This window comes from Toxotes jaculatrix, chromosome 9 (assembly GCF_017976425.1).
Source record: "Toxotes jaculatrix isolate fToxJac2 chromosome 9, fToxJac2.pri, whole genome shotgun sequence".
NCBI classification, from domain to species: Eukaryota; Metazoa; Chordata; class Actinopteri; family Toxotidae; genus Toxotes; species Toxotes jaculatrix.
The window spans coordinates 9,541,527-9,565,865 of record NC_054402.1 but is presented as its reverse complement, the minus strand read 5'-3'; the positions used below and the strand labels follow the sequence as shown (position 1 = coordinate 9,565,865).

Here is a 24,339-nt window from a genome sequence, read left to right as displayed (position 1 = left end):
CCCCGCCCAAATGACAACCACAACTGTTGAGCTACAAAGTGAGGTATGACAGTAGTGGGCACTGCATCCTGAAGTATCGAGACTCTAAAGAGAGCAGACGAAGCTTTGCATTTGCACTCAGGGAAAATGAGCTGTGATACCACACATCTAAGCATGAATTTGTCTTTATTTCAATCACTTTCTGTACTTGTAACTATTGTAAATCATCTGTGTACATGTAAATATGTAAAACAGCCTGAATTGTAACATGTATGTTTTCCAAAATACAGATTTATATTGCAGAAACTGGCATAGTAAACCATATATATTTTAATAAGCCACTATTAATAAAAGCTTAATTGCTTGGGGACTGTCATGTCTTCTCAGTGATCAATGTGACATCTCTTTTCCCCGAAGAACCCTGCTAGTTGGGCTGTAGAAAATTACTCCACTTGTACTTCTCTGGTAACATTTGGAACAATAAATTAGCCATCTGCTCTGTAGACATTCAACGCAGGTTAATCAGGAATATGCATAAATCCTCTGGCCTGTAGCACTTTCTCAGATGTTTATGAGATATCGGCTGTTAAATCAGTGGTATGGCAACTGTGTGCTGCTAAAGGTTAACAGCTATGTTCATTACATACATATATTGGTCCCTGCAAGTATTGACCAAACAGGCAAAAAAAAAAAAAAAGTAGTACTAATGGGAGTCATTCAACTCTCCCTCATTTTACAATACTCTTGCGTCCTTTGTTTGGCCTTCGGGAGCAGGGACAACAAAAATGTCAACCATGCAGCACCATCAAGGAGGCCAGTTGGCTATCATAAATATCCCAACTAACCTCTGTGTCCAAGGATGCAGTCAATCATTTCTCCTCCTCCTCCAGCCAGGCAAAAACCTGGCCACTTCTAATCATCGTCATCATCATCATCGAAGTACGTGTGTTGTCCTCTTGGGGAAGACGCCCACGTTCTGCCATAGCCTTTAGTGCTGCCTGTGGGCTTCTCCTGGGTGGTGATGAGGTCTATGATGGCTGTGATGACAGCACAGTCTTTGGACTGGCGGTTTTGCCAGTTCACAGGAGCCGGGTTACGGATTTTCTCCTCCAGCAAAGAATCCAGCTCTTTCTTTAAACTCTGTGGAAAAAACAGGAAGGAGAGGTTAGTGAAATTAATCTGATCATGACTGAGATTAGTTCATGTGAGGGTGTCCTTCGCTTACTTTGACAAGGTTAGCGATGCGTGCCGGGGATCTGAAGACAATCCACTGATCCACTGCGATGGTCTCCTGGTCTTCGTCTTTCTGGATGGTGATATCTCCTCCGAAAAACAGCAGTGAGAACGGGGACACTTCAGTGCAATCGTAGAGGAAGATCTGAGGGGACACAGAGAGATGTCGCTAACACACAACGACAGGAGTATTACAGCAAACACACTAACACATTTAGTGACAGGGAGCGGCATCATTATGACACACCGTGCCCAATAGCTATCCTATAGTGTGGGCTGAAAGTGTCCCATTAGTGAAGAGGGTTTGTAATGTGTTTTAGTGCCTCCAGTGTTAGGAGAAATGTCATCTTGCCCTGTCTGTGAATCTCGCTAATGTGTTACACTCTTTTCTATCCAATTCCCTCCCTGTGCTTAACTGACAGCTGTTTATGCAGAGCTGTTTGACTATTGATATCCAAAATGAAAATCAGCATGAAAAACTATTCTTAAACAAATGTCAGAAGTAAGTAAATTACTAAAAATAATGAATACTGCAGACAGAAAAATAAAAGTGATAGTCTATGTAATGCACTGATCTCACACACTCAAAAACTGCTAAGCTTTAAGGTCAAAAGCGACAGACACTACATAAGCAGCAGACTGAGGTCAAACAAAACTTATGACAGCTTTGAAGGTAACAGGCGGATGTGTTGAAAATTAGTGTCAGAGAGAGGAAGATAAAGGCAGAGGGACTGGGAAGGAGACAAGGGGAAAAAAAGAAGCAAGGAGAAAGCAGGGACAACTGCATTTGCCCCATGAATGTGTAATGTAATGGACTACCAGGGGCAAGTGCGTCAGAGGAGATAAAGTTTAACGTCATCCCTCACTTTCCTTCTTTCCACGGCCCTAGTCTTCTGCTTCCTTCTCTTTCTCAGGAAACAAACGACCTTGACAATCTCACACTCTCAGAATACCTCACTTTTGTAACAGACATAAATGCTGTGCCTTGCGCACAAATTCGCTTACAGACTACAGGAAAGAAAACATTTATTGGTGGCAATAATGATGGTGAAATCCAGCAAAATACTTGTCTTCATATAGACAAAGACAGGAGAGTGAGAGACAAAGGCATAGGTAGCAATCAGAGAGGACATGAAAGGTGTTTTTCCGCAGAATAGTAACATTCACAAAGAGAGAGTGCAGAAAGAACAAACACAGATATATGGAAGGGAGGGGAAATGGGAGTTTGAAGAGGGGCAAAAAAAAAGAAAAGAGAAAAAGACAGAAAAAGGGACAGCAGTGAGGGCAGTAGTCAGGGAGCCGCACTGACCATTTTGCACCTCCCCCCCCCCAGCTTTGAAGCACAAGAGCCTTTGAAAGAGAGTTGAAAGGCAGCGTTTTAATCAAATATTCATTCAGTGTAAAGCTGGTGTGGCACCGCTGCTAACCTTTCACCAGTTCTTTCCGCTCTCATGCACCCTTCAGGGGGACACATACAAAATAAAAAAGACACACAGCAACACACACTCAAAAGTAAAAATAGACAACATTCACACACAGTGTTGCAACACAGCATAACACGTTCCCACGTCCCCTCGCCTACTCACACTGCTCGTTCTCATCTTGAGGTGGTAGATGAGCCACGTGTAGTTGAACTCTGTTTCTTCAGCATTGACCGATTTTGGGTGGATGCACACCTTTCCATCAGCCTGGGTGTACACCTTAACCCTGAGAAAGACAAGATAGTACAGTTTGTGTCTCTGCGTTGGGGTTAGTTGTACTGGTAAAAGTCAAATGCCTAACACCTGATAAAAAACACAACTGCAAGTCTGATGAACTGCCTCAAGAGATGTCACTTGAGTCAGCTTTAGTTGGGGCTGAAAACTATAAGTTTGAAAATAAAAACATCTAAGGTTGTGAAGTTAGACAGAAGTGACTTTGTCCACTCTTTATCTCTGCCTGAGATTGTTGGTTTGAGGCTACATTAGGTGCTACTAGCCCCACACACCTGTATCTGTGCAGTCAAGGGAATTGAGTCAAGTTGCACTGTGAACAACGTAGATAAATAGGTTTTGACAAAAAAGTGGATAGTGTTGAATACAATACAGTACAATTTTCATGTCTGCACATGCCTATTATGTGTGTGCGTGTTTGTGTGAAAGCGCTGTTGCCCAAATTGTGTGAAAATGCATCATTACCAGAATATGTTTTGTTAAAATCAATCAGAAAGTAGTTCTAGAAACAACCCCTGAGATGCTTTTGGCTTGTTAATACCATGAACAAAGAATTCCTCCTGCAATTTTGGCACGACAGGATACCAAAGAGAAACCGTGCTGCAGTTGGCAAATCATCCCTAACATGAAAGTAACACTGTGTTCCAAACTCTTGCATGTCAGCCAGATAAAGCCGACTGCTTGACTGCAGGGAACAAGCTGCTTGTACCAGACAGCGGTTTGATTTAGCAGCAAAACAAACAAAAAGTGCTTCATCGAGCAATGAATTCATTAAATATTGCAGAGCTGTGGCGCAGTGCATGTGAAAACTTACAAGTGGCTTGGCACCACAACTGCTGTGAATTACTTACGCAGAGGAAATGACCCTGGCAATTTCACTGTGCAACTGGGTCTAAAGCTGTCACAGAGACAGACAAACAAAGCTGACAGCCCTACTGTGAGAGAGTGTCTGTCTCCCTCTTGCGTGCATCTGTCTTTTGCACACAGGTCACAGCCGCTGCCTATGACAGCTGCCTGAGGGGAGTTTTATGATGACTGCATTGATCCTCAGCTGCAAAAGCGCCTCTGTTTTAGAGAGTTTTCCTAACATGGTCTCTGCACAGCCTCAGGTAACTGTCACAGGACCCTAACCAAACTCTCACCTGATCACAGAGATCTGATGAGATATTGCCGTGTGAAGACCATTTTCCTGCCTGCAGATCAATAATAATGATTGTGCACTTCTCTATCTTGTGCTGTGCAGCCCCTTCTTGTCTGTCATTGCTCATCTCCCTCTCTGAATTGATAGACTCACCCTGGCCTCTTTTTGCTGTGAGATGGTCTGATCATGGCCACCTTAGGGTACAGACCGGCTACAATCACGGCTTTGATTAACTTCTCATTGTCTGAGGAAAGAAGTGAGAGTTGGAGACAGAACAAATGAGCACTGCTACATGTACATGTCACATATCATATTTTATTACTGCTCCACAGCCTGGTTTTAAGACTCATAAGAATGAACGCTTTCTGACAGATGAATCGCATCTGAAAAAGTCTTCTTAGTTACCTGAGTTGACATTAGATTTGGGGTCTCTTGGGTCCTTGCTGCTGACAAAGCCTGCATGCATTAGATGTTCGGCAAACTGACCCTTCATGTTGTGCAGCATCTGAATGATAAAAGGATAAATTAGTTCTAAAAAAGGCTGCATGTCCTTTCCTACCCAGACAGAAGTCAAACTTAAAATGTAATCATGGACTATCCCTGGTTTCATTTTCAAAGCACTTCAGCATAGAGCTCAGCACAACACTCACAATCAGCCTGGCTCACCTGGAGTGTATTGGCAGACAGGAAGTTGTCCCAGCAGTACTCCCGCTCATACCTGGCACCACGCTGTTTCGCTTCTGCCCAGCCCTGGCAAATCAATGGATGATAAATTGACACGAACCATTCATATAGAAGACAGAGATGAAAGACAGCTGACGGATGTGGGTTGTTTTACCTGGAAGGCATTGACAATAGTGAGGTGGTCACTCTTGGAGTTTCTGGACAGGGCTTTTCTCCTCATGTCTGCCATCTTCTCTTTACCCTGAGAGAGGGACAGATGTATTAAAGACAAATTCTTTGAGGCCTCTTAGCTATGAAAAAAGTCATTCTCAGCTATGTGTTGGAGTATGCATACGTGTCACTGCCGACATAAGCTTTCATGTCTGTGAACTCAGGGCCCTACCAGGGGTATGAAGAAAGGGTCTTTGAAGCTGAGTGAAGCAGCAATGGTGAGTACTGGGTCGAGGCAGCCTAACAGAGCTCCAAACAGGATGAGTTTGCCAATGTGTGGCTCCACAGGCAGACGAGCCAGGTGGACACCCAGTGCTGTCAGGTTCTCTGAATGGTCCAAGGCATTCTAAGATGCAACAGTGTCACAATAAACCAAAACAAAATGCACACGTTTAGTCATCTTCGGCTCAACACAAGGTCCTTCGCAACATAGCCACAAGAAAGGGAATAGATGTTCTAATACACAAAGGAAACGGCTTTGTTAAAGTGGAAATAACGAAAAAGCCTTTATCAACATGGCAACAGGCTGATAAAGCAAGGTTCTCCCGGAAGACCAGTGTACAGTCAGTATGCGTTGGTGTTGCTTTTAAACAAGTTGTCATGTTAATTAAGTCTTCTGAAAGCTTTTCAGGAGCAACTGCACTGCTGAGTTTTTTACTTTTTTTTTTTTTTTTACTGTTGGATCCATGTACTGCTTCCTCCAGAGGTTAAGCTACAAAATAACATCCTTGGAACCAGCAGATTTATAGATAATGCTTCCAGACAGGAGACCTTGAAATCACATGCTCAGGTCAAGGGATAAACCTTTTTTTTTTGTAATCAAAAATCTGTAACGCCAGCAACGAGAGTGCAATAGCCATTTAGAAAATAGTAGCAAATAATCTTTACTCATTCTTACCAGGTCTGTGAGGTTCTTGATGGCTAGACTGACAGCTCTTTCAGTTGGAGGGTCCAGGGCTTTCTCCAGGAATCGAGCTATCGACCCAAGTTTCAAAATCTAGGCAGCACACATCACATCATGTTATATTACACACTGATAAGCAAAAGCGTGTCATAATTCTTGCATTAAACCCCAACTCTCTTTTTTTAGAGGGAGTTAGTCCCTTAGAAAAAGGGAAGGGAATTAGTATCTATTTGTGGCAAACACTGAATTTTGGGCAATACATAGAAATTGCAAGGTCTACTGCATTTAACTTTGTGTGTGTCTTCTTCCCACAAGCATAATGTATGAGGCATGGTTTGCTCTCATTTCTGTTTACAAGATATATGCAACAAAATAAATGTGATAGGCCCTGGTTCTATGAATATCCACATCAAAAAGTGATTTTTAAATACACCAAATATCTACCTGTAGCAAACTGAAGAGTAAGGAAGCTGCTGCATTTCTATGTCTGACTAACAGGGTGGTGTTGGAGTGTTTATCCATTTGAGAGTCTGCTCAGGGTTAGCATGTTGTCAGTTTTTCTCTCACTATAAGGACAGTCTGATGCATTAGTCCGCCTCTCACCCACTAGCTTCAAAAACCACATTACACACATACTCAAACGTACCCAGCTAAAGTAGTGGAAGACACACACTCAAACGCATATCCAATAAAGCCACTGGTGAGAACAATCATTGCAAACACTAGATCTGAGTGAACTTTGCCTTAATGTTCCATTAGCATGGGTTGTAATATGTCTGAGTGGAGTATGAGGATTTAAAAGAGAAAGCAAAAATAGGAGGGGAAAAAAATACACTGAGAAACCAAAGAAAGCAATGGTTCATGTAAGAGAACAAGGCTCAGAAGAGGAGTGATTATGTTGTGTGCAAAAAGAGACAGAAAGAGCTAGAGTGCAAGGGGCATGAGTCAGCCCAGGATATTCATCCCTAGCTCTCATTAGGCAGGAGAGGCTGTAATTCAACGAAAGACCAAAAACAGCAGCACTGTCCTCGTTCCCCCCCTGCATTCACAAAACTCATTCACAGCAATCTTGTCCTCATCTCAACTCCCAAGACGACACCTATTTGTCTCTCTCTCTCTCTCTCTCTCTCTCTCTCTCTCTCTCTCTCTCTCTCTCTCTCTCTCTCTCTCTCTGTCTCTGTCTCACTCTTTCTCTCCACATACACAACCTTGATCTGCAGGCAGAGCTCCTCCAGTGGTGTCCTCATAATTTCAGGTAATTGATAGGCATCAAGTAGACTGGCCCTGAGACCGTTGTACAGATGATAGCACTTCCCTGGACACACTCTGGACACAAGTAGAGAAGAAGAAAGTTGGGAGAGAAAAAAGTTAATGTGTTATATCAGTTCTGTGACAAGGGCCTAATTTAAAGTCAATGGGAAGAAACTGCACACATTAAGCAGCTCCTGCTAATTGGGTCTTGCTCCACTTTGATGTCAGAGCTAGCTAACAGAACAGACGTCTGGAGTCACAGACTGGAAACAACCTGGGAGTGACTACACTCAGCCTTTCTCAGTGTTTACAGATGGGAAGGCTGGAAGGAGTGGGCTGAGGGGGAACACTGCCAGAGAGGTGAGATGACAAATAGAAGGAAAAATAATCCTCTCAGATTAGTACTGCATACCCAGAGGCAGTAATATGCAGCATGCCCTCATTATAAAAATACCTACAAAAACCCCTGTGAGCAAACAAAAAAACACAGACACACCTGCCGGCACGTCCTTTCCTCTGTTTGGCGTTGGCCAGGCTAACCCACTCGGCTGTCATAGTGCTGATGTTGTTGTTGGTGTCAAAGTTGGTCTCCTTAATCTTCCCTCCATCTATCACATACACAACATCATCTATGGTGATGCTGCGAGGAAGAGTGGAGAGAGAAAAAGAGGGAGAGAAAGAAAAAAACGAGAGATGGAATAAAGACCAAATCAGACAGAAAAAAAAAACACTTCAAAAGGAGTCTGTCAGGACTGCTTAGCTAAGACTCACAGACACACACACACACACACTCATTCAGAAATAAAAATAAAATTTAGCCCTTGGTAGATTTAGAGTCTATATTTAGTGGAGGGATGTGAGAGGGGTGCAGACAGCTTCTTAATTTGCTCAGTTTGTGTGCGTGCGAAGCTCTGTGAATGCATTAACAAATTGCCTGTCAGAGACTCAGTGTGTTCCATCCAAGCCAATATGACAGTATTTGTAATCAATCCCAGAAATGTATGCTAATTAGCCCCAAATCTGCTGTTTCCATTAATGACTGGGACCTACTGCATTGCACTTCTACACAAAAATACGCACATACACACATACAAGAGAAAGTGTCATCACATATTTTTTTCTTTTTCCAAACTTACCAGAAATTTACAGCCAAAAACACGTTTTCAAAACAAGTAAGTACAAAGGATGGACAAGCAAAACAACACACACACACACACATACCTGGTCTCAGCTATATTGGTAGCAATCACAATCTTTCTAACTCCAGGAGGAGGCCTTTTGAACACCTGAGAAAAATGAGAGGGAAAGATGAGATTGGACTTTTCAGATAGAGGAAAAGGGAATAAAGCAGGACAATCAGCCGACACAGAGACACAGTCAAAGAGACAGGCAAAGAGAGGAACAGAAGAATGCTGACCTGTGTCTGATTAACGGTAGGCATGAGGGAGTGCAAAGGGATGATAACGAAGCGGTCTGAAACACAACAGGACAAAAAAGAAAAATTCAAACAAAGCACTATTTGCAAACAAAAGATACAAGTGCTAGTAAATGTCTAAAAATATAACCATGTATAAACAATGAGAATGCATTAATTTCCCACCATTATTTATGCATCTTTAGAAACAGATATTATGGATTTATTGTGGGCAGAAAACTGACTTAACTTTCACATAGTACTTAGACCTAAAAAATAATGATCTGTGCTACTGCCAAATCAAACACATTTACTGTCCCTCTATATAGAAAATGCTGTAACATTACATGTGAAGGTTGCCTTCGTAACAGTGGAGAAATCAGAGACTGGTTAATCAGTGTGTTACAATGAAATGGTTATTATTGGTCAGAGTCTACCTATGTTTATGATTTGGAGTAATCACTCTAAACCTAAAGACCTAATCAAACCTGATTATTTGTGGATGGCAATCTCATAATCATGGCTGTCGTTAAATTAAAAGAAATGGTTAATTTGCAGTGTGTGTGTGTGTGTGTGTGTGTGTGTGTGTGTGTGGGGGTTAAGGCCAGAACTTACCTCAAAGCAAACAGTTATGTTTAATTTTTTTAAAAACTTCAATAAATATAAAGATCCCCTGCAGTTATTTTTTTTGGACTTATAAAAATACCCAGCTTGGAATAATAGTTTGTGTTTGATATGTCTCTTCTTACACAAAACTTATATATTGTTAGAAAATAAAAATCAACATATTACGAGTACCCCTCCTCCCTCAAAAGTCCAAATTCTATGAATATGTAAATATTGTTCAATTCAAAAGAGGTCCCCTACTCCACCGTGAAGTCTGTTATCAGTGTATGTGCACTAGAGGTTTCCAGCTTCCACATTGCAATTCCAGGGCTGCAGGTAATGAATATTTTCATTACTGATTAATTTGCAGAATACTTACTTGGTTAATCAATTGCTTGCCAAGTCTATACAATGTCAGACAACAGTGAAAATGCCCATTGCAGTTTTCTAAAACAGTTCATTTTCTGTTGGTCAACTAATTGATTAATCTTCATCTGCAAATGATTTTTTTTAATCGATTATTCTGTCCAATATTTTCTCAATTAGTTGATTATTCACTTAGACTATTAAATATTAAGAAACATGCCATTCATAGTTCAGTTTGCTTGTTTTGACAGACCAGCAATCCAAAACGTGAAGATACTTGCATCCATGTCACACACCTTGTGATAATGTGTTACTATGTGTGTCTATACCTGATCGGAACAGCGGCTGGGCCATGAGAAGGTCATTGAGACTGCTGATGTTGTCCCAGCCAGGCAGGAACACCAAGATTGCTCCGTCCTGTCAGACAAAGACATGACTAAAAACTTTGCAGCTGAAAGACATACAAAAACCAGCAGGGCTTCAATAGAAACAAAAAAAAAACTGATTTCAAACAGAAACCAAAAGCCATTAGCCACAGGAAGCCCAGGAATAAGACAAGTGAACAAGGTGCCCGTGTCCTCGGAGTAACTGAGCCGAGGCAGGTGGAGATGCCCTGAGCTCCCAACCTCCACATTCAGCCACACAATAGTCTATGACGCTCATTGCCAACATCATTATGACAACAATGTCTTCCCACTACAGGGCATCCTCAGCTTCACATCACCACAGGGACAGACTTGATTCTCTCAAAGCAGCAAAAAGAGAAAACCAATTAGTCACCTGGGAAATAAAGACACACAAAATGCAAGCTGAGAAAACATCGGCAGGATAACAGATGATGGTGGCTAATAGAGTTGGAAGCACTCCAGTGTGAGCAAATCTCTGCACATTCAGATGTCTGACAATAGCTGATCACTTAACGCAGGGTAGATGTCAGCTTCTCAGCCACAAAAGCAAAATTACATACAGTGATGCTACAATGGTAAAATAAGTTAAAGAAACCATTAATAATTAATGAGGAGCAATTCTGTTCTAATAGGATACAGAGGGTAATAGAATGAATCAAACTAGACTGTCAGAATATTTAGAAGAAACTCACAGGTTACGACAGACGATAGCAGTTTTTCTTTTTTACTGCAGACAATAACTACAGCAGACATTCACATTATCAGATTGAGTAGAAGTACAAATGAATTACTTACGACAACCTACTGCATTCTCAGCACTGGTACCAAAACTACTTTGATACTTTTTTTTGCGATACCTACTTATTAGGAATATAAATATGTTTATCTTTAAACCTGTCTTAACACAAGTAGCCATTCAAGAACTTCGCATACAGAAAATACTGTCTAAAGTTTTTTTTTCCCAAATTAGGGCAGGAAATATCTGATCAAAGAATAAGTAAACAGATCCCAACCAGGTTTTTGATGCCAATGTCGGCAGCTTGTAACACCACATAAACACATTTCAGTGAGTACTCAAAAAGGTGAGAGGTTTTGATATCCGATAAGGAAGAAACCTGATAAGAGACAAGGTGCCTTGAAAGCTGAGAAACGTGACTAATCTTTTTTTTGCACCAATATGAAGGTTGCAGTTTATGTCACACACATGCAGATTAGATTTTTTAAAAGCTGTCCAGAGCCATGTCCTTTAAAGACAGTGATGTATGCATCATGCTGTAAAGGCCCAAGAAAATACATTTTTATGTCATGCTTTTTCAACATATCAAAGGCCTAAATTTAAACAAAAATTAGTCTCGGGATAATATTACACTGGTATAAAATAACCCAGTCTTTAAAAAGAACTCTGCTATTCATTTCCAAAGAGGAGATGAGGAAAGACATAAAAAGTAGCTTCTAGGCCCGGAGCACTCCTGCCTTTTAATTAAAGCTAATTATTATTACCAGTGCTCAACCAACGGCACCCACATGGGACTGTATTTGTGTGTGTGTGTCAGAAAGAGAGAGGAGGAACAGAGAGATGCAGGCAGTGTGCCTAGTTACAACCTGACAGAAACACATGTTCACGCACATGCAGCACAGAGGCTGTGATTAATTCCAACTAAAAATCAAGTAACAGTACAGTAAGCTCTGTCGTGTTGGCCTACTATTTAGCACATGCACACACCAAACCACCCACATAAACGCACACACATAGTTGCACCCAGCAGGCGTTCATTATTGCCTCCATGTCGACCTCCTAGGTGTCTAATCACAGACCCCTGCAGCATAATTAACCAATCATCACAGCTGAAAGCCAGGCAGACAGCCCCCTATCCTCGGTTCAGAACGCCGTCAAGGCAGATCGGCCGGTTCCCTCTCCGCCATTTGACAATGCCACGGTAAATCAGCTGGTCGACTGGCTCAGACTGATAGAGATACAGCTTCATATGGGAAGGGATAATTATTCTGTCTATCTGTGTTAGTCACTCCTCATTCTGGGCCTTTCTTTTTGTTCTGTTCCTCTGTCATATACGTTTTTCACAAACACAACAAGAAACCAACATAAACACGTTAAACTTGTTCCACTTCTGAAAAAATGCAGGAAAAGTGAGAGCAAGTTCTCCTCACTCTCATTATTCCCCTCTTAGTAATAACAATAGGCTGTACTGAATGGTATTGTTTTTGATATTCTGCTGCATTGTGCAGGCCTGTTCTCACATATGTTGGCACTGGCCTGTATGACTCTGTGACTACAAGCTGTTGGAAATTCCAAGAAACATGCTGCAAATACACATCTGAACAGGAAATTTACTGAAACACGAATTTTGAGTGTTGATGGATTCGGCCCAAATTTTGTCTGCACTAACAAGTCCTGATATGGATATAGTTAATGTGATCCTGGATCTACTGAAAAGTAAAACATTTACAAAGAGAGAGTACTTTCTTCTAACTTAGCTGGCTGAACTGAGCACTGAATAGACAATGACATAAAAATGAGGAAATGTAGCAAAAACTGGAAAGAGAAAAAAGGGAACGAACGTGTGTTGGGAGAGCATCTGTTTGATCACTCATTAGCACAGATCTGCTGCCAGGATCTGTGTTAGTTCCTCTGATCTAATATTGCTCTGTATTTGGAAGCTATTCTTCCTGTTCCTTCCATCTGCTCCACCTAAGAATATACTGTACTTCTCTCCTTTTCTTTTTAACTTTTATTATGCCTCCAAAATGGCAACATCTGTGGCCAGAGGCATTATGCGGGTTGTCTATCCATACGTCCATCCATCTATCTCAGGAGTGCCTTTAGGGAATTTCTTCAAATTTGGCACAAACATTAACTTGGACTCAAGAATGCCCTGATTAGACTTTGGTGGCCAAGGTCAAGGTCATTGTGACCTAATGAAACACATTTTTGGCCATAACTAAGAAAATTCATATCGTAAACATGCCAAAATTTCAAATGGTACTAGACACTGGGACCACTGCTCTGTCTGCCTGTCTGTGATCAAAATGTTAGGAGATTTATAAGTCTGAAAAGACAAATTTTAAAATGTACAGGACAAGTGTCAGTGACACAAGCACTCCAGGCTTCAAACTGCTAAGACAGGCAACCTGAATCACATTTTCATCTCTGAGTACAAATGCACTTTATTAAAAATCAAACTTCTGGCACCAGAATTTTCCGTGCCCTGAAACCAGCTATCAGAGGGTTAAACTCACCTTCTCATTGAGCACAATATAATGGATCAGAGCCAGGATCAGCTCCAGGTCAATCTTATCATCACTGTCCAAGATCTCCAGTGCCGTTATGGTGTTTTCAGAGTATCTGAAACACAGGCCATAGACAATCAATAAATAAATAATCCACCTTCTTCCATGCTTTAAAATGGCAACAAGCTGTTCCCAAGTTTCCAACTATCCCCTTACTCGCTGTTTTAGGTGTCACACCTGGGTTACAGCTACATGCCATTTATATATTTGCAGACATATGTTTTTATCCAGATGCTGTCTAATTAATCGACTTGCAAATTCTGTATTACGTTGAATATGCTTTTGCACAAAAACAATAAATCGTGCTGACTAATGCTTAACAAATGTTTTACAGTTTTAATTATATTGGTAATCTTGACATCAGATCCAATAAACACAATAATTAACTGTTAATTGGTTTCTTTGTTATATCATTTTTATTTCCTGGCTCTAATGCTCTGGTTTGAACCGTTGCACATTACTTTGTCACAGGCATGAAAGTTTGCTAATAAAGAAAGTCTCTTCCTTTGGCTTCGCCTTCGATGTGAGACTGACAGGTCATTAACAAGCTCATCGGAGCTGAGACAATGGAGACTTGTCCATGTCTGCATAGAACCATCACGGTTCTTGCACTGTTCAACATAAAAATTCCAGACAATTTATTCAAAATAATGGAAAAAAAGATATTTATATGCCACGGGTATTTCAGCTAGGAAAAAAATAAAATGAGTAATTTCTGCTGTCGTTTTTAAGCATGTGAAGCTTTTAAGCATGTGAAGCAGGTGTGTTGCCACTCAGTCAGCACACAGCACAAGCAAACTTTCCATCTGGTTATATGCTGGGTGGAATGTATTAAAGCGTGAGTCAGATTTTGTTTTTTCTTTTTTCCCTTTTTTTTAAGAACATGTTATTAATTTTTCAAATATAAACAAAGAAGGTGAAAATGAAGACAGCACACAGAATTAAAACAAAACAACACAATTATTTTTGTATTTTTAAGTTTGCAGTTGCATTGCACAATACTTCAAATAATAGTTTAAAGGACAGGCTTAAAAAAAACAAAAATTATGAACCTATCCTTTAAGTCACAGCCATGAAGTGCTAAATGGGCCCTTCCTTACATTTGGCACTCAAGCCTGACTAATACTTTGGCATCAAGGACTTATTGTAACTGCATACAGCGTAGGAAGGCAGTGTAGGTGAATGCAATGTAGGAATTGTTCTTTAGTTCTGCCTAGAGCTCTGCCCACTGACTGTTGTAGAGCTGCCACATAGTAAGTGCTGTGTGTTCAGGCAGTGTTGTGTTTGAATACTCTTTCTGCAGGTACAGCACACCAGACGTTATCGAGTTTACATTCTCTCACATTCATTTTGTGACAAAGAGCAGTAATAATGGTGGCAAAGAAAAAAGACTGCACTGCAAATAGTGGTATTAAATGAAGAAGACTGTTTGTTCAGTGCTACTGGGAAGAGGAAGACATCTCAAATGGAGGTTGGGAGTTATTAAAGGGAGTTATTTATTTGAAAAAAAGGTTGCAATTTGACTGCTGCTCTGCCAATTTAACTACCCTGCTGTTCTCACCAACTCACCTGTTCTGCAGTGTGCGTGCATAACAAGGCCAGCTCTCCTTGTATTCCACCTCTTTCTCCTCCTTCTCAGGTTTGGAGTGGCGTCCTTGCCAAAAGCCTCTCTTCCATGAGGAGCGACGGTCCTGATTCTTGGGACAATATCTGGCAAAGAAGCACCAACCAGTTTATATAAAGAGAAAGGGGCATAGTGGTTCCACTTGGATTTGCATGTGTGTGTTTGGGAGTAGTGTTGTTCTACCTGGTCATCTCTATAATGTCCTCGAGGAGGAACTCTTGCACTGGGAACGTCAAACCAGGAATGTGGATCACTGGACAGTTGTCTAAAGGGAGTTTGACATAGGGAAAGGGGACGATGAGAAGGGGTACCAATCCAAACCAAATAAACATTTTTCCAGAACAAAATTTGAAATGTTACTTGGTGGGTTGCATACCAAAATATTTAGAAAACTTCTCTGCGTTGAGGGTGGCACTCATGAGGATGACCTTAAGATCATCCCGGACTTTGAGTAGGTCCTTCACAATGATGAGCAAAACATCAGATTGCAGGTTCCTCTCATGGATTTCGTCTAGCACCAGGTGACTGATACTGGACAACAATCTGAAAGAGGGCAAAAAAAAAGAACAGGGGAAAAAGTTTAAGTCTACTGGACCACTGGTAAGTCTGATAGATGAAGGGGTTCTATGTGGCAATTCTATGTTCTGTGTATGGCAGTATTTGCTACCTTGGTCGAGAAGATCATGTTTTTAGGTCTTTTTGTCAAAGTGTTTCACTTTTTTCACAATCTGCCACCTAATTTTTGAACAAAGAAGTATATATGGAAACATTTTATTTTTACATTCCTTGGACATGACTTGAACCAAGGAACCAAAGGAGCTTGATTAGAGGCCACCTTCATTTCTGCCTTGAGAGATTTGCCACTAATTTGAATTTTTGGCAAAATCAGTTTTTCGTCACTTTTAAAAAAAAATTTGAATTTAACCAAAACACCTGTGTTTTGTGCTTATCTGTACAGCATTAGTCAGTAATGATGAGTAAAAAGGTCTGTGGGACTGAAAAGGTTAATGCGTCACTAATGTGGTGACTGGAGACAAACAGTCCCACCAAAACTGACAAGGTACAGCCCATACAGACAGTCTACTTGTGCTGCTATGTAAATATACCTTAATGCCAAAAAGTTGCAGCATTTTGTCAGACAACTGTAGTCCTAAAATGACTCACTGGAGTCGTGCCAATTCTGAAAGAGCATGAAGCAAGACAACATGAAAAGCAGGCAGCCTCATTTAGTCTCTGTGGTTTTTCTGAAGACACTCAGAATGCAAGGATGCGTATGCAGGGATGAGTCAACAGAAGCTCTGTGTGTATGTGTGTGTGTGTCTTCATTTCTCTGCCTATGAGAATGGGGACCCATACTAATGCTTCTTCTACAGACAGTAGAGTCAACCACATAAAACAGAGTGACACACAGGGAATATGACAGTGAAGGAAGGACAGCTGGAACAGAGACACAGAGGAAAAGCAAAGAAGAAGAAATGCTGGGAAAAGATGTGATGAGAATGAGGAAGAGGCGATCAGGGGAGACTCACGGATCTGAGTGAAGCCACTGAAGAATAATGCCTGTTGTACAGTACAGGACCGAACCTTGTCTCCGTGGTAACCGGCTGAGAGACAAGAGGAGAAAAAGATAAAAAATAAGACTTTAAATTTCCCAAATGACACAAGACTTAGTATAAAGTGTGTGTGCTGCTGTTAGACATATTTACACCCTCCTTGTCCATTTCATAATTCCAAACACTATTTTTTGCTATTTTTTCTTTTTTTAAGCTGATTGCTCATTATTTCATAGTAGCAATATCTGCTCAGTCTGTACACAGAAGTGCACATAAAGCTGAGATGAATGTTGCTATAAAACCTCACTGATACAGAAAATTCTATTTAATAAGCAATGGCATTGGTTATAATAGGCACTTGTGCTCACACTACCTTAATATCATACTTCCCGTAAGTATTAGTCAGTGATGAAAAGTTTATCTAATTAACAGCAATCATGAAATAACTTCATAATTTAATTAATCCCAAACAAAGCAGAAGCTGTCTCTCTTATGACACGTCTAAAAAATGAATTACACTCACAACTGAACCACATTAAAGGCTTTTTTGCATAATTAATGCAAGTGCGATATTTCCAACAGAACACACAATTTAAAAAGTTAAACCACCAGTGCAGAAAAACATGTAAACAATGGGCCAAATTCCATTTTACAAATAAAAAGAGACTAAAGATTACCAATTTCAATGACACGGCAGCATATAATTAATGAACAAAAAATACAGATAATAAATAATAGTAAAATAGAATGATAACAGCGATCCCTTTTAACACATAAACGTACTAACTAGCATGTTTACAATAAAACTAAAAGAAACTACTAAAGGAAAATCTTGCCAGGGGCCAGGCACTATGGCTAGATTAATCTGCTTAGAGGCCTCAGGACAAATCGGAGTTGCTGGGCCTCTATTAACTTCCCATTCTTCCCGCTTTCTGTGCAATGTGTGCAGTTTTACTATATTGCAATATTACCTGGCAAAGGTTTGCTGTGTTGCTGTCTGATTAATCACAGATTGATTTAGTACTATTCTACCTGTAAGCACAAACTTCGTATGAAACCATATTTAATCACAGGGACACTCTTCCAGACATAGCCTCAAGCACCACCCTTAAGGCTCTCAAAAAACAGTGAAGCTACATGTTTGTTCAGCACAAAACTAATTCTGAAATTCATCCAGAGTATAAGAGGCAAAAATTAGCTACTGTAATATAAAAGGTGACATTTTCTAACCGTCCAAGTAAAAGTTCTCTACCATCTCTGGTTGCTTATGAAATCTCATGGCTGAGAGAGATTATTATGAATCTCATTCATTTTATTTACTCTAAATAGTTCCCTACTTCATGTTTATTATAACCACCCATCATTTGCTGCATTATACTAGCACCAGAGAGCACACATTTAATCCAATGACTGTCTGCACTGAGTGAGTTGTGTAGATGAATACAATAGAAACAATGGTTCCCTGTAACTGTCACTGAAGTTGGCAAAGTCTAGATTGAATGTGTTCTTACCAATTTGTAAGTTTTTAAAGAAGCTGATTACCCACAGGGAGACACACATAAGAAAAGTAAAGAGTGCAGAAGTGTGTACTTTTTTATATTAGTTGCTATGTGGGGAAGCCAGTGCATCAATAGAAGTTTAACAAAGCTTGAGGTACAAATTGCCAGTTTTTGCACTGAGAGACACCCATGGTCTCCATCGGTGAAGGTTACAGTAGGCAGTGACAGCACAGCAGTGAGAATACAGCTCAAAAAGATGCCTTTATAAATTGGCTAAACTTTAAGTTCTTTAAAACACGACATTGCTTTAGTTATTGTTTTTCTCCCTTATGAACCCTTATGAGCAATGAACCACAACTGCTGTAACTTGATGCAACTACAGAAAAAATGGCACCCCGTGTAAAGATTTATAAAATGTGGAAAATGCTTTTAAATTCAGTCTAGCGCCTTGTTATCTCAGCAGTTTCTTTGCCAGTCAGTAATTATTTTCCCCATACATGCTTTTACTTCTCATCTTCTGTATAAGTCTCCTTTCATACCATACCTGAACTGCATTTATCTCATCTTCTCTCACACTCAATACCCTGTTGTACCCTCTAGATTGCTGCACCCTCTCGTCCCCTGTAACTCTGCATCTCTTCCTGTGTGTGTGATCTTAGATCATCATTCACATCTTCGAATCCTTCTCCTGCCCTTCAAAAAAAAAAAACTAATTTCCTGTGGTATTCATTCATCCCATATATTTCCCTTATCTGTCTTAATTTAGCCCATCCATCAAGCAACTCCCTCACAACACAAAAAAAGAAATAATCTTGATATGTGGATCAGGCATATGAAGCTCACATTCATGTGTGTGTGTGCTTATTCAAATACAATACACATTTAGAGGTACATCATCTTATGTTCTGAAGATCATCAATCGAACATCTTTAGAGGGGGATACCTGGACCAAGGAAATCTAAAGGTCATCACATCGAACTTAATAGCACGGCTTTGGAATGACCAGCTGTGCAGGAAAGCAACACTAGACCTTTTCTATTCACTAGCAAACATCTGAGAAGTTGCTGAAATCAGGTTTTTCTGTTGGTTTCTTAACCACTAAAAAATGTTTATTAAACACAGAGTGCTTGAAATACATGCATCAACATATGCTTGTAAAGACTTCCTTACCTCTGTAGGCGGATTTGGTAACCACAAGAATTTCCATTCCCTACACTTTCTGCCCTCTCTGCTGCTACACGCTCTGCTACCTGAGAGAAGGCAAACACACATACAAACATTTAAGAGCAACAACAACATCTAATCCAACACAGTCAGACCTGAAAAACCAGCAGAGGACATACCGAGATGGCACTGATGCGACGAGGCTGTGTGCAGACCACCCGGCACATCGAGCCCACTCCTCTACTGATGTAGTCATCTAGGATGAATTGGGTGACCTGGGTGGTTTTTCCACACCCTGTCTCCCCACTCACAACCACAACACGGTTAGAGCTGATCAGCTCCACCAGCTCCTGAGGTTGGAAGTAGAGAAGCAGAGGAGAGGAAGTGGAGGGATAATAGGTTCAGAAAGAGGCAAAGGATGATTGTAGAGAATTAGACATTTTCAAATTCAAAAAAAGAAACAAATTCAGTTTTAGCAGAAATGGTGTGATTTGTGAAGAGCAGGAAAATATTTACTTTAACAGAGTATGTAATCCAAAACTTACCTCTTTTTTCCCATAAGATGGTAGATTTTCCCTGAATTTCTGAAGACAAAAAAAAAATAAGCAAACATTTGATTATACTTGATATAATCAGTACAACCAAGAGCACGTTCTATCTTTAGAACATCATAACGGGTACAGTTTGAGCACATCTAGACATCTACATAATTCTAATAAACACAGATAAACAGAGATCACTTCACAAGAAGCTTGAGAACAGTTCAGTAATTTTTCAATATTCACTGTAATAATATGACATAATATTATGATACTGTGACAGATTAACAAACCATTTAACATTGTTTCACATGTATAAGGAGTACTGTGATATTACTAGAATTACTGAGCTACTATTTTACTATAAGGCCCAATTATATTCTGTATTAGAGTCCTACACTAAACTATTTAGAGTTGTAAACATAAACATCTGTCAGCTTGTAAATCTTAGAGTAGCCAACAACAAATTTTTCCAACCCAAATGACATGTTTTATTAATTATTAAGACACAGATGATCTCTGCCCTTCATCATCTACAATTATCGTTTTGTTGTACTGTAAACTTCACTATTCTTTGCTTTAGTAACCCCACACAAATCATCATGCAACTTTGATCACATCATTATCTAAACAAAATATCACCTAGTTTGGACATCCATGTCTAACATTAAAGCCTTAACTTTTACTGCTGTACATGTCAAACTTGATACTAATCACAATACTCACCAGCATTTCTTTGTACTTTGGATCTGATCTCTTGCTCTGCAAATCTCTCTTTAAGAAGTCATCGAGTGAACTATCTCTCACTACTTCCTGAAATAAGAACTCCAGATCCTTGTCTTTCCTTCTCAGTTTCTCTTTTTCCTCCTCCTGCTGCTCCTCTTCTTCATCCCACTTGTCTGGAGGTTCATCTTTAGCAACTGCTGAAGTAAAGGTACTGAAGAAAAACATTAACCTGTGTAAATATGTACAATATAGTGGATGAACAGACAATATTGGTTGTTCTGTGACTGTGGCACCATCGAATAATAAACTACATAGTCACATCTTTATTAGTCTGCATCTTATTTGCTTACCACCGTGACTGGCAAGCTGCTGTCTTCTGGCTTGAACTAACTTCTTCTTCCTCTTCCTCAGATTTGATCTCGCTCTTCTGTTTCTCCTCTTCAGGCAAATCCCCTTCAAAGTAACTGTACACGCATGTCATAAACACGTTAATTAGAGTCCTACTTGTGTCAGCAGACACAGCTGGAAAAATAACTGACACTCCAGGCATCCAATCTAGCTTGCCTGTTTTCTTTATTGTAACATAAAAATTACACTGTGCAAGTCTCAACTGAAAAAGCTATGCAAGCTGTTCTCACCAATGACCACCTCTATTGGCATCTGTCCGCCAGTTGTCAGACGTAGAAGCTCTGGGACCAGGCTGCTCATTCTGGACAGAGTTAAGCAGCTTGGTAATGTGCTGCTCTCTGGCCTCATCCATCTGGACCACCGCCCGCTGCACACAGACATTGAAAGCCATAAGCTTGACCTTAGCCTAAACTAATGTAATACCAGGGTTTGGTTTGAAGCAATATATCCTAGTGTTTTACAAAATTTCATTTTTATTTCAGTGAAAAATCCCCCTGAATTATCTCACCAAAACTGTGACATCCATGTATCAGTGATACGTGGGGTATCTATAATAATTCTGACCAAGTTTGGTCATTTTTGCTTTTTAGTGATAGCTGAAGGGTCACCTGCTTCTTTAGCACATTGTGACTTCTGTTTTAAAAAAATCCTATATATTAAATAAAGTTTCAGAACATTCAGGAAAAAGTGTGTCTTTTGTTTCTGCCACAGTCCTCCCACTAAATTTATCAAGTGACAAGATAAATCTTAGGGGTCGTGAGATTATTAAAAGGAGAGGAAAGAGGAAACACAAAGGTCTGATACACAAACCTTTATATTTCAGAGGTTTCTATAATCTTTATTTGGTTGTCAAATATTGGATAATTTCAGCATTTAATTAAATGTATTAATGTGAGAAGTTTAGAGGAGAAATGTCTCTCACAGACAGTGTAAACATGACAAGAAGCCCAGTCAGACACTGACCAGACAGGTTGGGAACTGCTGGGTTAATCTTCAACACTGTGTTGTATTTTATAAATTCATCATATGCTGTTTTATGTGAAAATGCAGTGGAGTAAAAACCCTCTGAAATGTAGTGGAGAAGACGTGTAAGGTAACAGAAAACGGAAATTTCTCCAGAAAGTTCCTCTATACCAGGGGTGTCCAAACTGTTCCACAAAGGGCGGTGTGGCTGCAGGTTTTTGTTCCAACCAATGAAGAGCACACAGTTTGACCAATCAACTGTCTGAAGACTGAGATCAGTTGATTAAATGAGTCAAGTCTGGTGTGCTGGTGCTTGGTTGGAACAAAAACCTGCCCGCCCTTTGAGGAACAGTTTGGACACCCCTGCTCTATGCTGTACGAGTATTTGAGTAAATGTACTTAGTTACTCTTCGCCACTACTAATAGACTGAAAACCTACAGACAAGCTACCCTGTTAACCACAATATGAAGGGCCATGCTCCCAAACACAATACATACCGATCTCCGGTCAGCCTGTTTTCTCCTCACTGCTCCGTATCTTGCGTACCACAGACCTATCTCACGGCCCTTCAGGTGCGGGGGATGGTGCTGACCTCCTCCTCGGTCCTGGTCGGAGCTATGTTCTCTGAAACCACCCCCGTCTCCTCTCTTGTCCCACCTTTCTCTGCTGCCATCTCTGTGGCCTCGACTTCCCCTTCTGCCTCTTCTTCCACCTCTACCGCCATATCCACAACTCATTCCGCTGTTACTCACAAGCCGTGGAAGCAGCTTACCAATTAGTACGTTGCTAACGTTACGTTACTTAGCTACAAGCTGTGCCGGTTGGATTTGTGGAGCATAGATAAAAAGGTGACACTACAATCATGTACCTACTGACAGTCGATTTATTTGTATCTACGTGTACGATTTAAATTCCGGCCCTATAATTCACTCATAAAACCGCAACACTGAAATGCTGAAATACTGCGGTCATGTGAAGCATGTAGCAGCTGGTAAACTGGCTTGCTCGTTTACATTCGGCACGTCGCACAGTATTGACGTCATAAAATCTGTTGCCTGATATTGACGTAGAGTTATATAATTGGTTGCCCTCCCTTCTTCCCACCAACACACACAACCCATCACGCTTGCAATTAAATGAATTCGTATAGCTAAATATAAATAATTATATATAAGAATATAAAAGCAATAATTAATTATTAAGAATTAAGAATTAAATATCCACTAACAAAGCAGATTTACTCAAGTGCTGTACTTATGCACAATTTTGATATGCTTCTACTTGAGTTTACTTTTTACTCTACTTCCTTTATTACTACTACTGTTAAAGTAACTTTTTACATTAAAAAATACAAAATTACAGTTGTGTTTTTCTGGCTAAGTAGCAACCTGCTTGACTCTGTTTTTCAACTAGTCGCTACTCTTCCAAGCAGATCAGAATCATCTGTTGGGGAAAAGTCAGTGAGATGGTCCCTGCACATACATGTACAGTATATTAACTAAGTTTAAAACTCAAACTGTTTCCTGGTTAACAGCCATTGCCCTGAGGTACTAGAATACAGTAGAATGCTGGCTGCATTATTTTCTGTGGGGGTTCACAGAGATGCTCATTGTTGCAGTTAAAATCCCTTTGTGTGCAAACGACCTGATCAGAGAGCTTCATGATAACATGTGCTCACTTAAGACCAAGAGGCACTCTGCATGATTACCAGCCTTGGCACCTTCAACTATGCCAACCTAACAGACATTTTATCAAAGTTTCACCAGTATGTCACTGCTACCACCCTAGGAAGAACACGCTTGATTGGTCACTGCTCCACCAACAACCTTCGGAGTGTGTGGAGGGGCATCAAAATTATCATAGACTATGCCACAAGAGATTAGATTAGATTAGATTAGATTAGATTAGATTAGATTCAACTTTATTGTTTTACACATGTACAAGGACAGGGTAACAAAATGCAGTTAGCATCTAACCAGAAGTGCAAAAGCAGCAAGTGCAAGATATGGCAAAAAAAGTGCAATATATACAGTATTCACATTAGATATATACATATATAAATAAATATATATAAACATGATATACAGATGAGTGTTTTATAACAGTATGTACAGTTAAATAAGTATTATGAACATACTATACAGATGCATTATGTATCTAAGTGTATGTACAGACATACAGGTAATATGAACTTACTATATAGATAGATTTATGAATATATGTACACTATATAGAGAAGAAAAGTGGGTGGTGTGAGGAGTATGGTTGGTGTGTGTGGGTAATGGGGGGGGGGGGGGGGGTGTCATCGGGGGGCAGGGTTGGTGTGGGAGGTGGAGGTGGAGGGTTACAGGGGGGCTAAGTTCAATAAGGAAACAGCTGTGGGGAAAAAGCTGTTCCTGAGTCTACTGGCTGAATGCCCCAGTTACCTGTCTTTTCCTGATGCCCTTAACACCTTTTATGCCTTTTATGAAACCTCTCTTGGTTCCAGGCTGATCTTCCACACACACCCAAAGGGCCACCAATGAGGGGTCTGAAGTGTGCTGGCCTTGGCACCTCATCCTCAGTTCCTTCGGTAACTGTGTGGTGGAGTGAATCCTCACTTCCTGCATCACCGTGTGATATGATAACTGCTCTGCTGCAGACAGACAT

At 40.3% G+C, this 24,339-nt stretch overlaps 1 protein-coding gene across 1 annotated transcript; it reads right to left on the bottom strand.

The window, feature by feature from the left end:
* Positions 1-154: 154 nt before the first annotated feature.
* On the bottom strand, positions 155-22,698 carry dhx36 (DEAH (Asp-Glu-Ala-His) box polypeptide 36). Its single transcript, XM_041045611.1, has 26 exons — positions 22,188-22,698; positions 20,957-21,093; positions 20,669-20,782; positions 20,319-20,529; positions 19,599-19,637; positions 19,233-19,403; positions 19,060-19,139; positions 16,367-16,441; positions 15,214-15,380; positions 15,021-15,102; positions 14,783-14,923; positions 13,163-13,268; positions 9,830-9,917; positions 8,532-8,587; positions 8,336-8,400; positions 7,611-7,754; positions 7,072-7,189; positions 5,858-5,956; positions 5,132-5,305; positions 4,904-4,990; positions 4,732-4,815; positions 4,471-4,570; positions 4,219-4,309; positions 2,799-2,919; positions 1,205-1,357; positions 155-1,119 (listed from the first exon to the last, which is right to left on the bottom strand). The coding sequence occupies exons 1-26, from the start codon at positions 22,425-22,427 to the stop codon at positions 892-894; spliced, it is 3,171 nt and encodes a 1,056-aa protein (XP_040901545.1). The 5' UTR covers positions 22,428-22,698; the 3' UTR covers positions 155-891.
* Between the last annotated feature and the right edge of the window lie 1,641 nt (positions 22,699-24,339).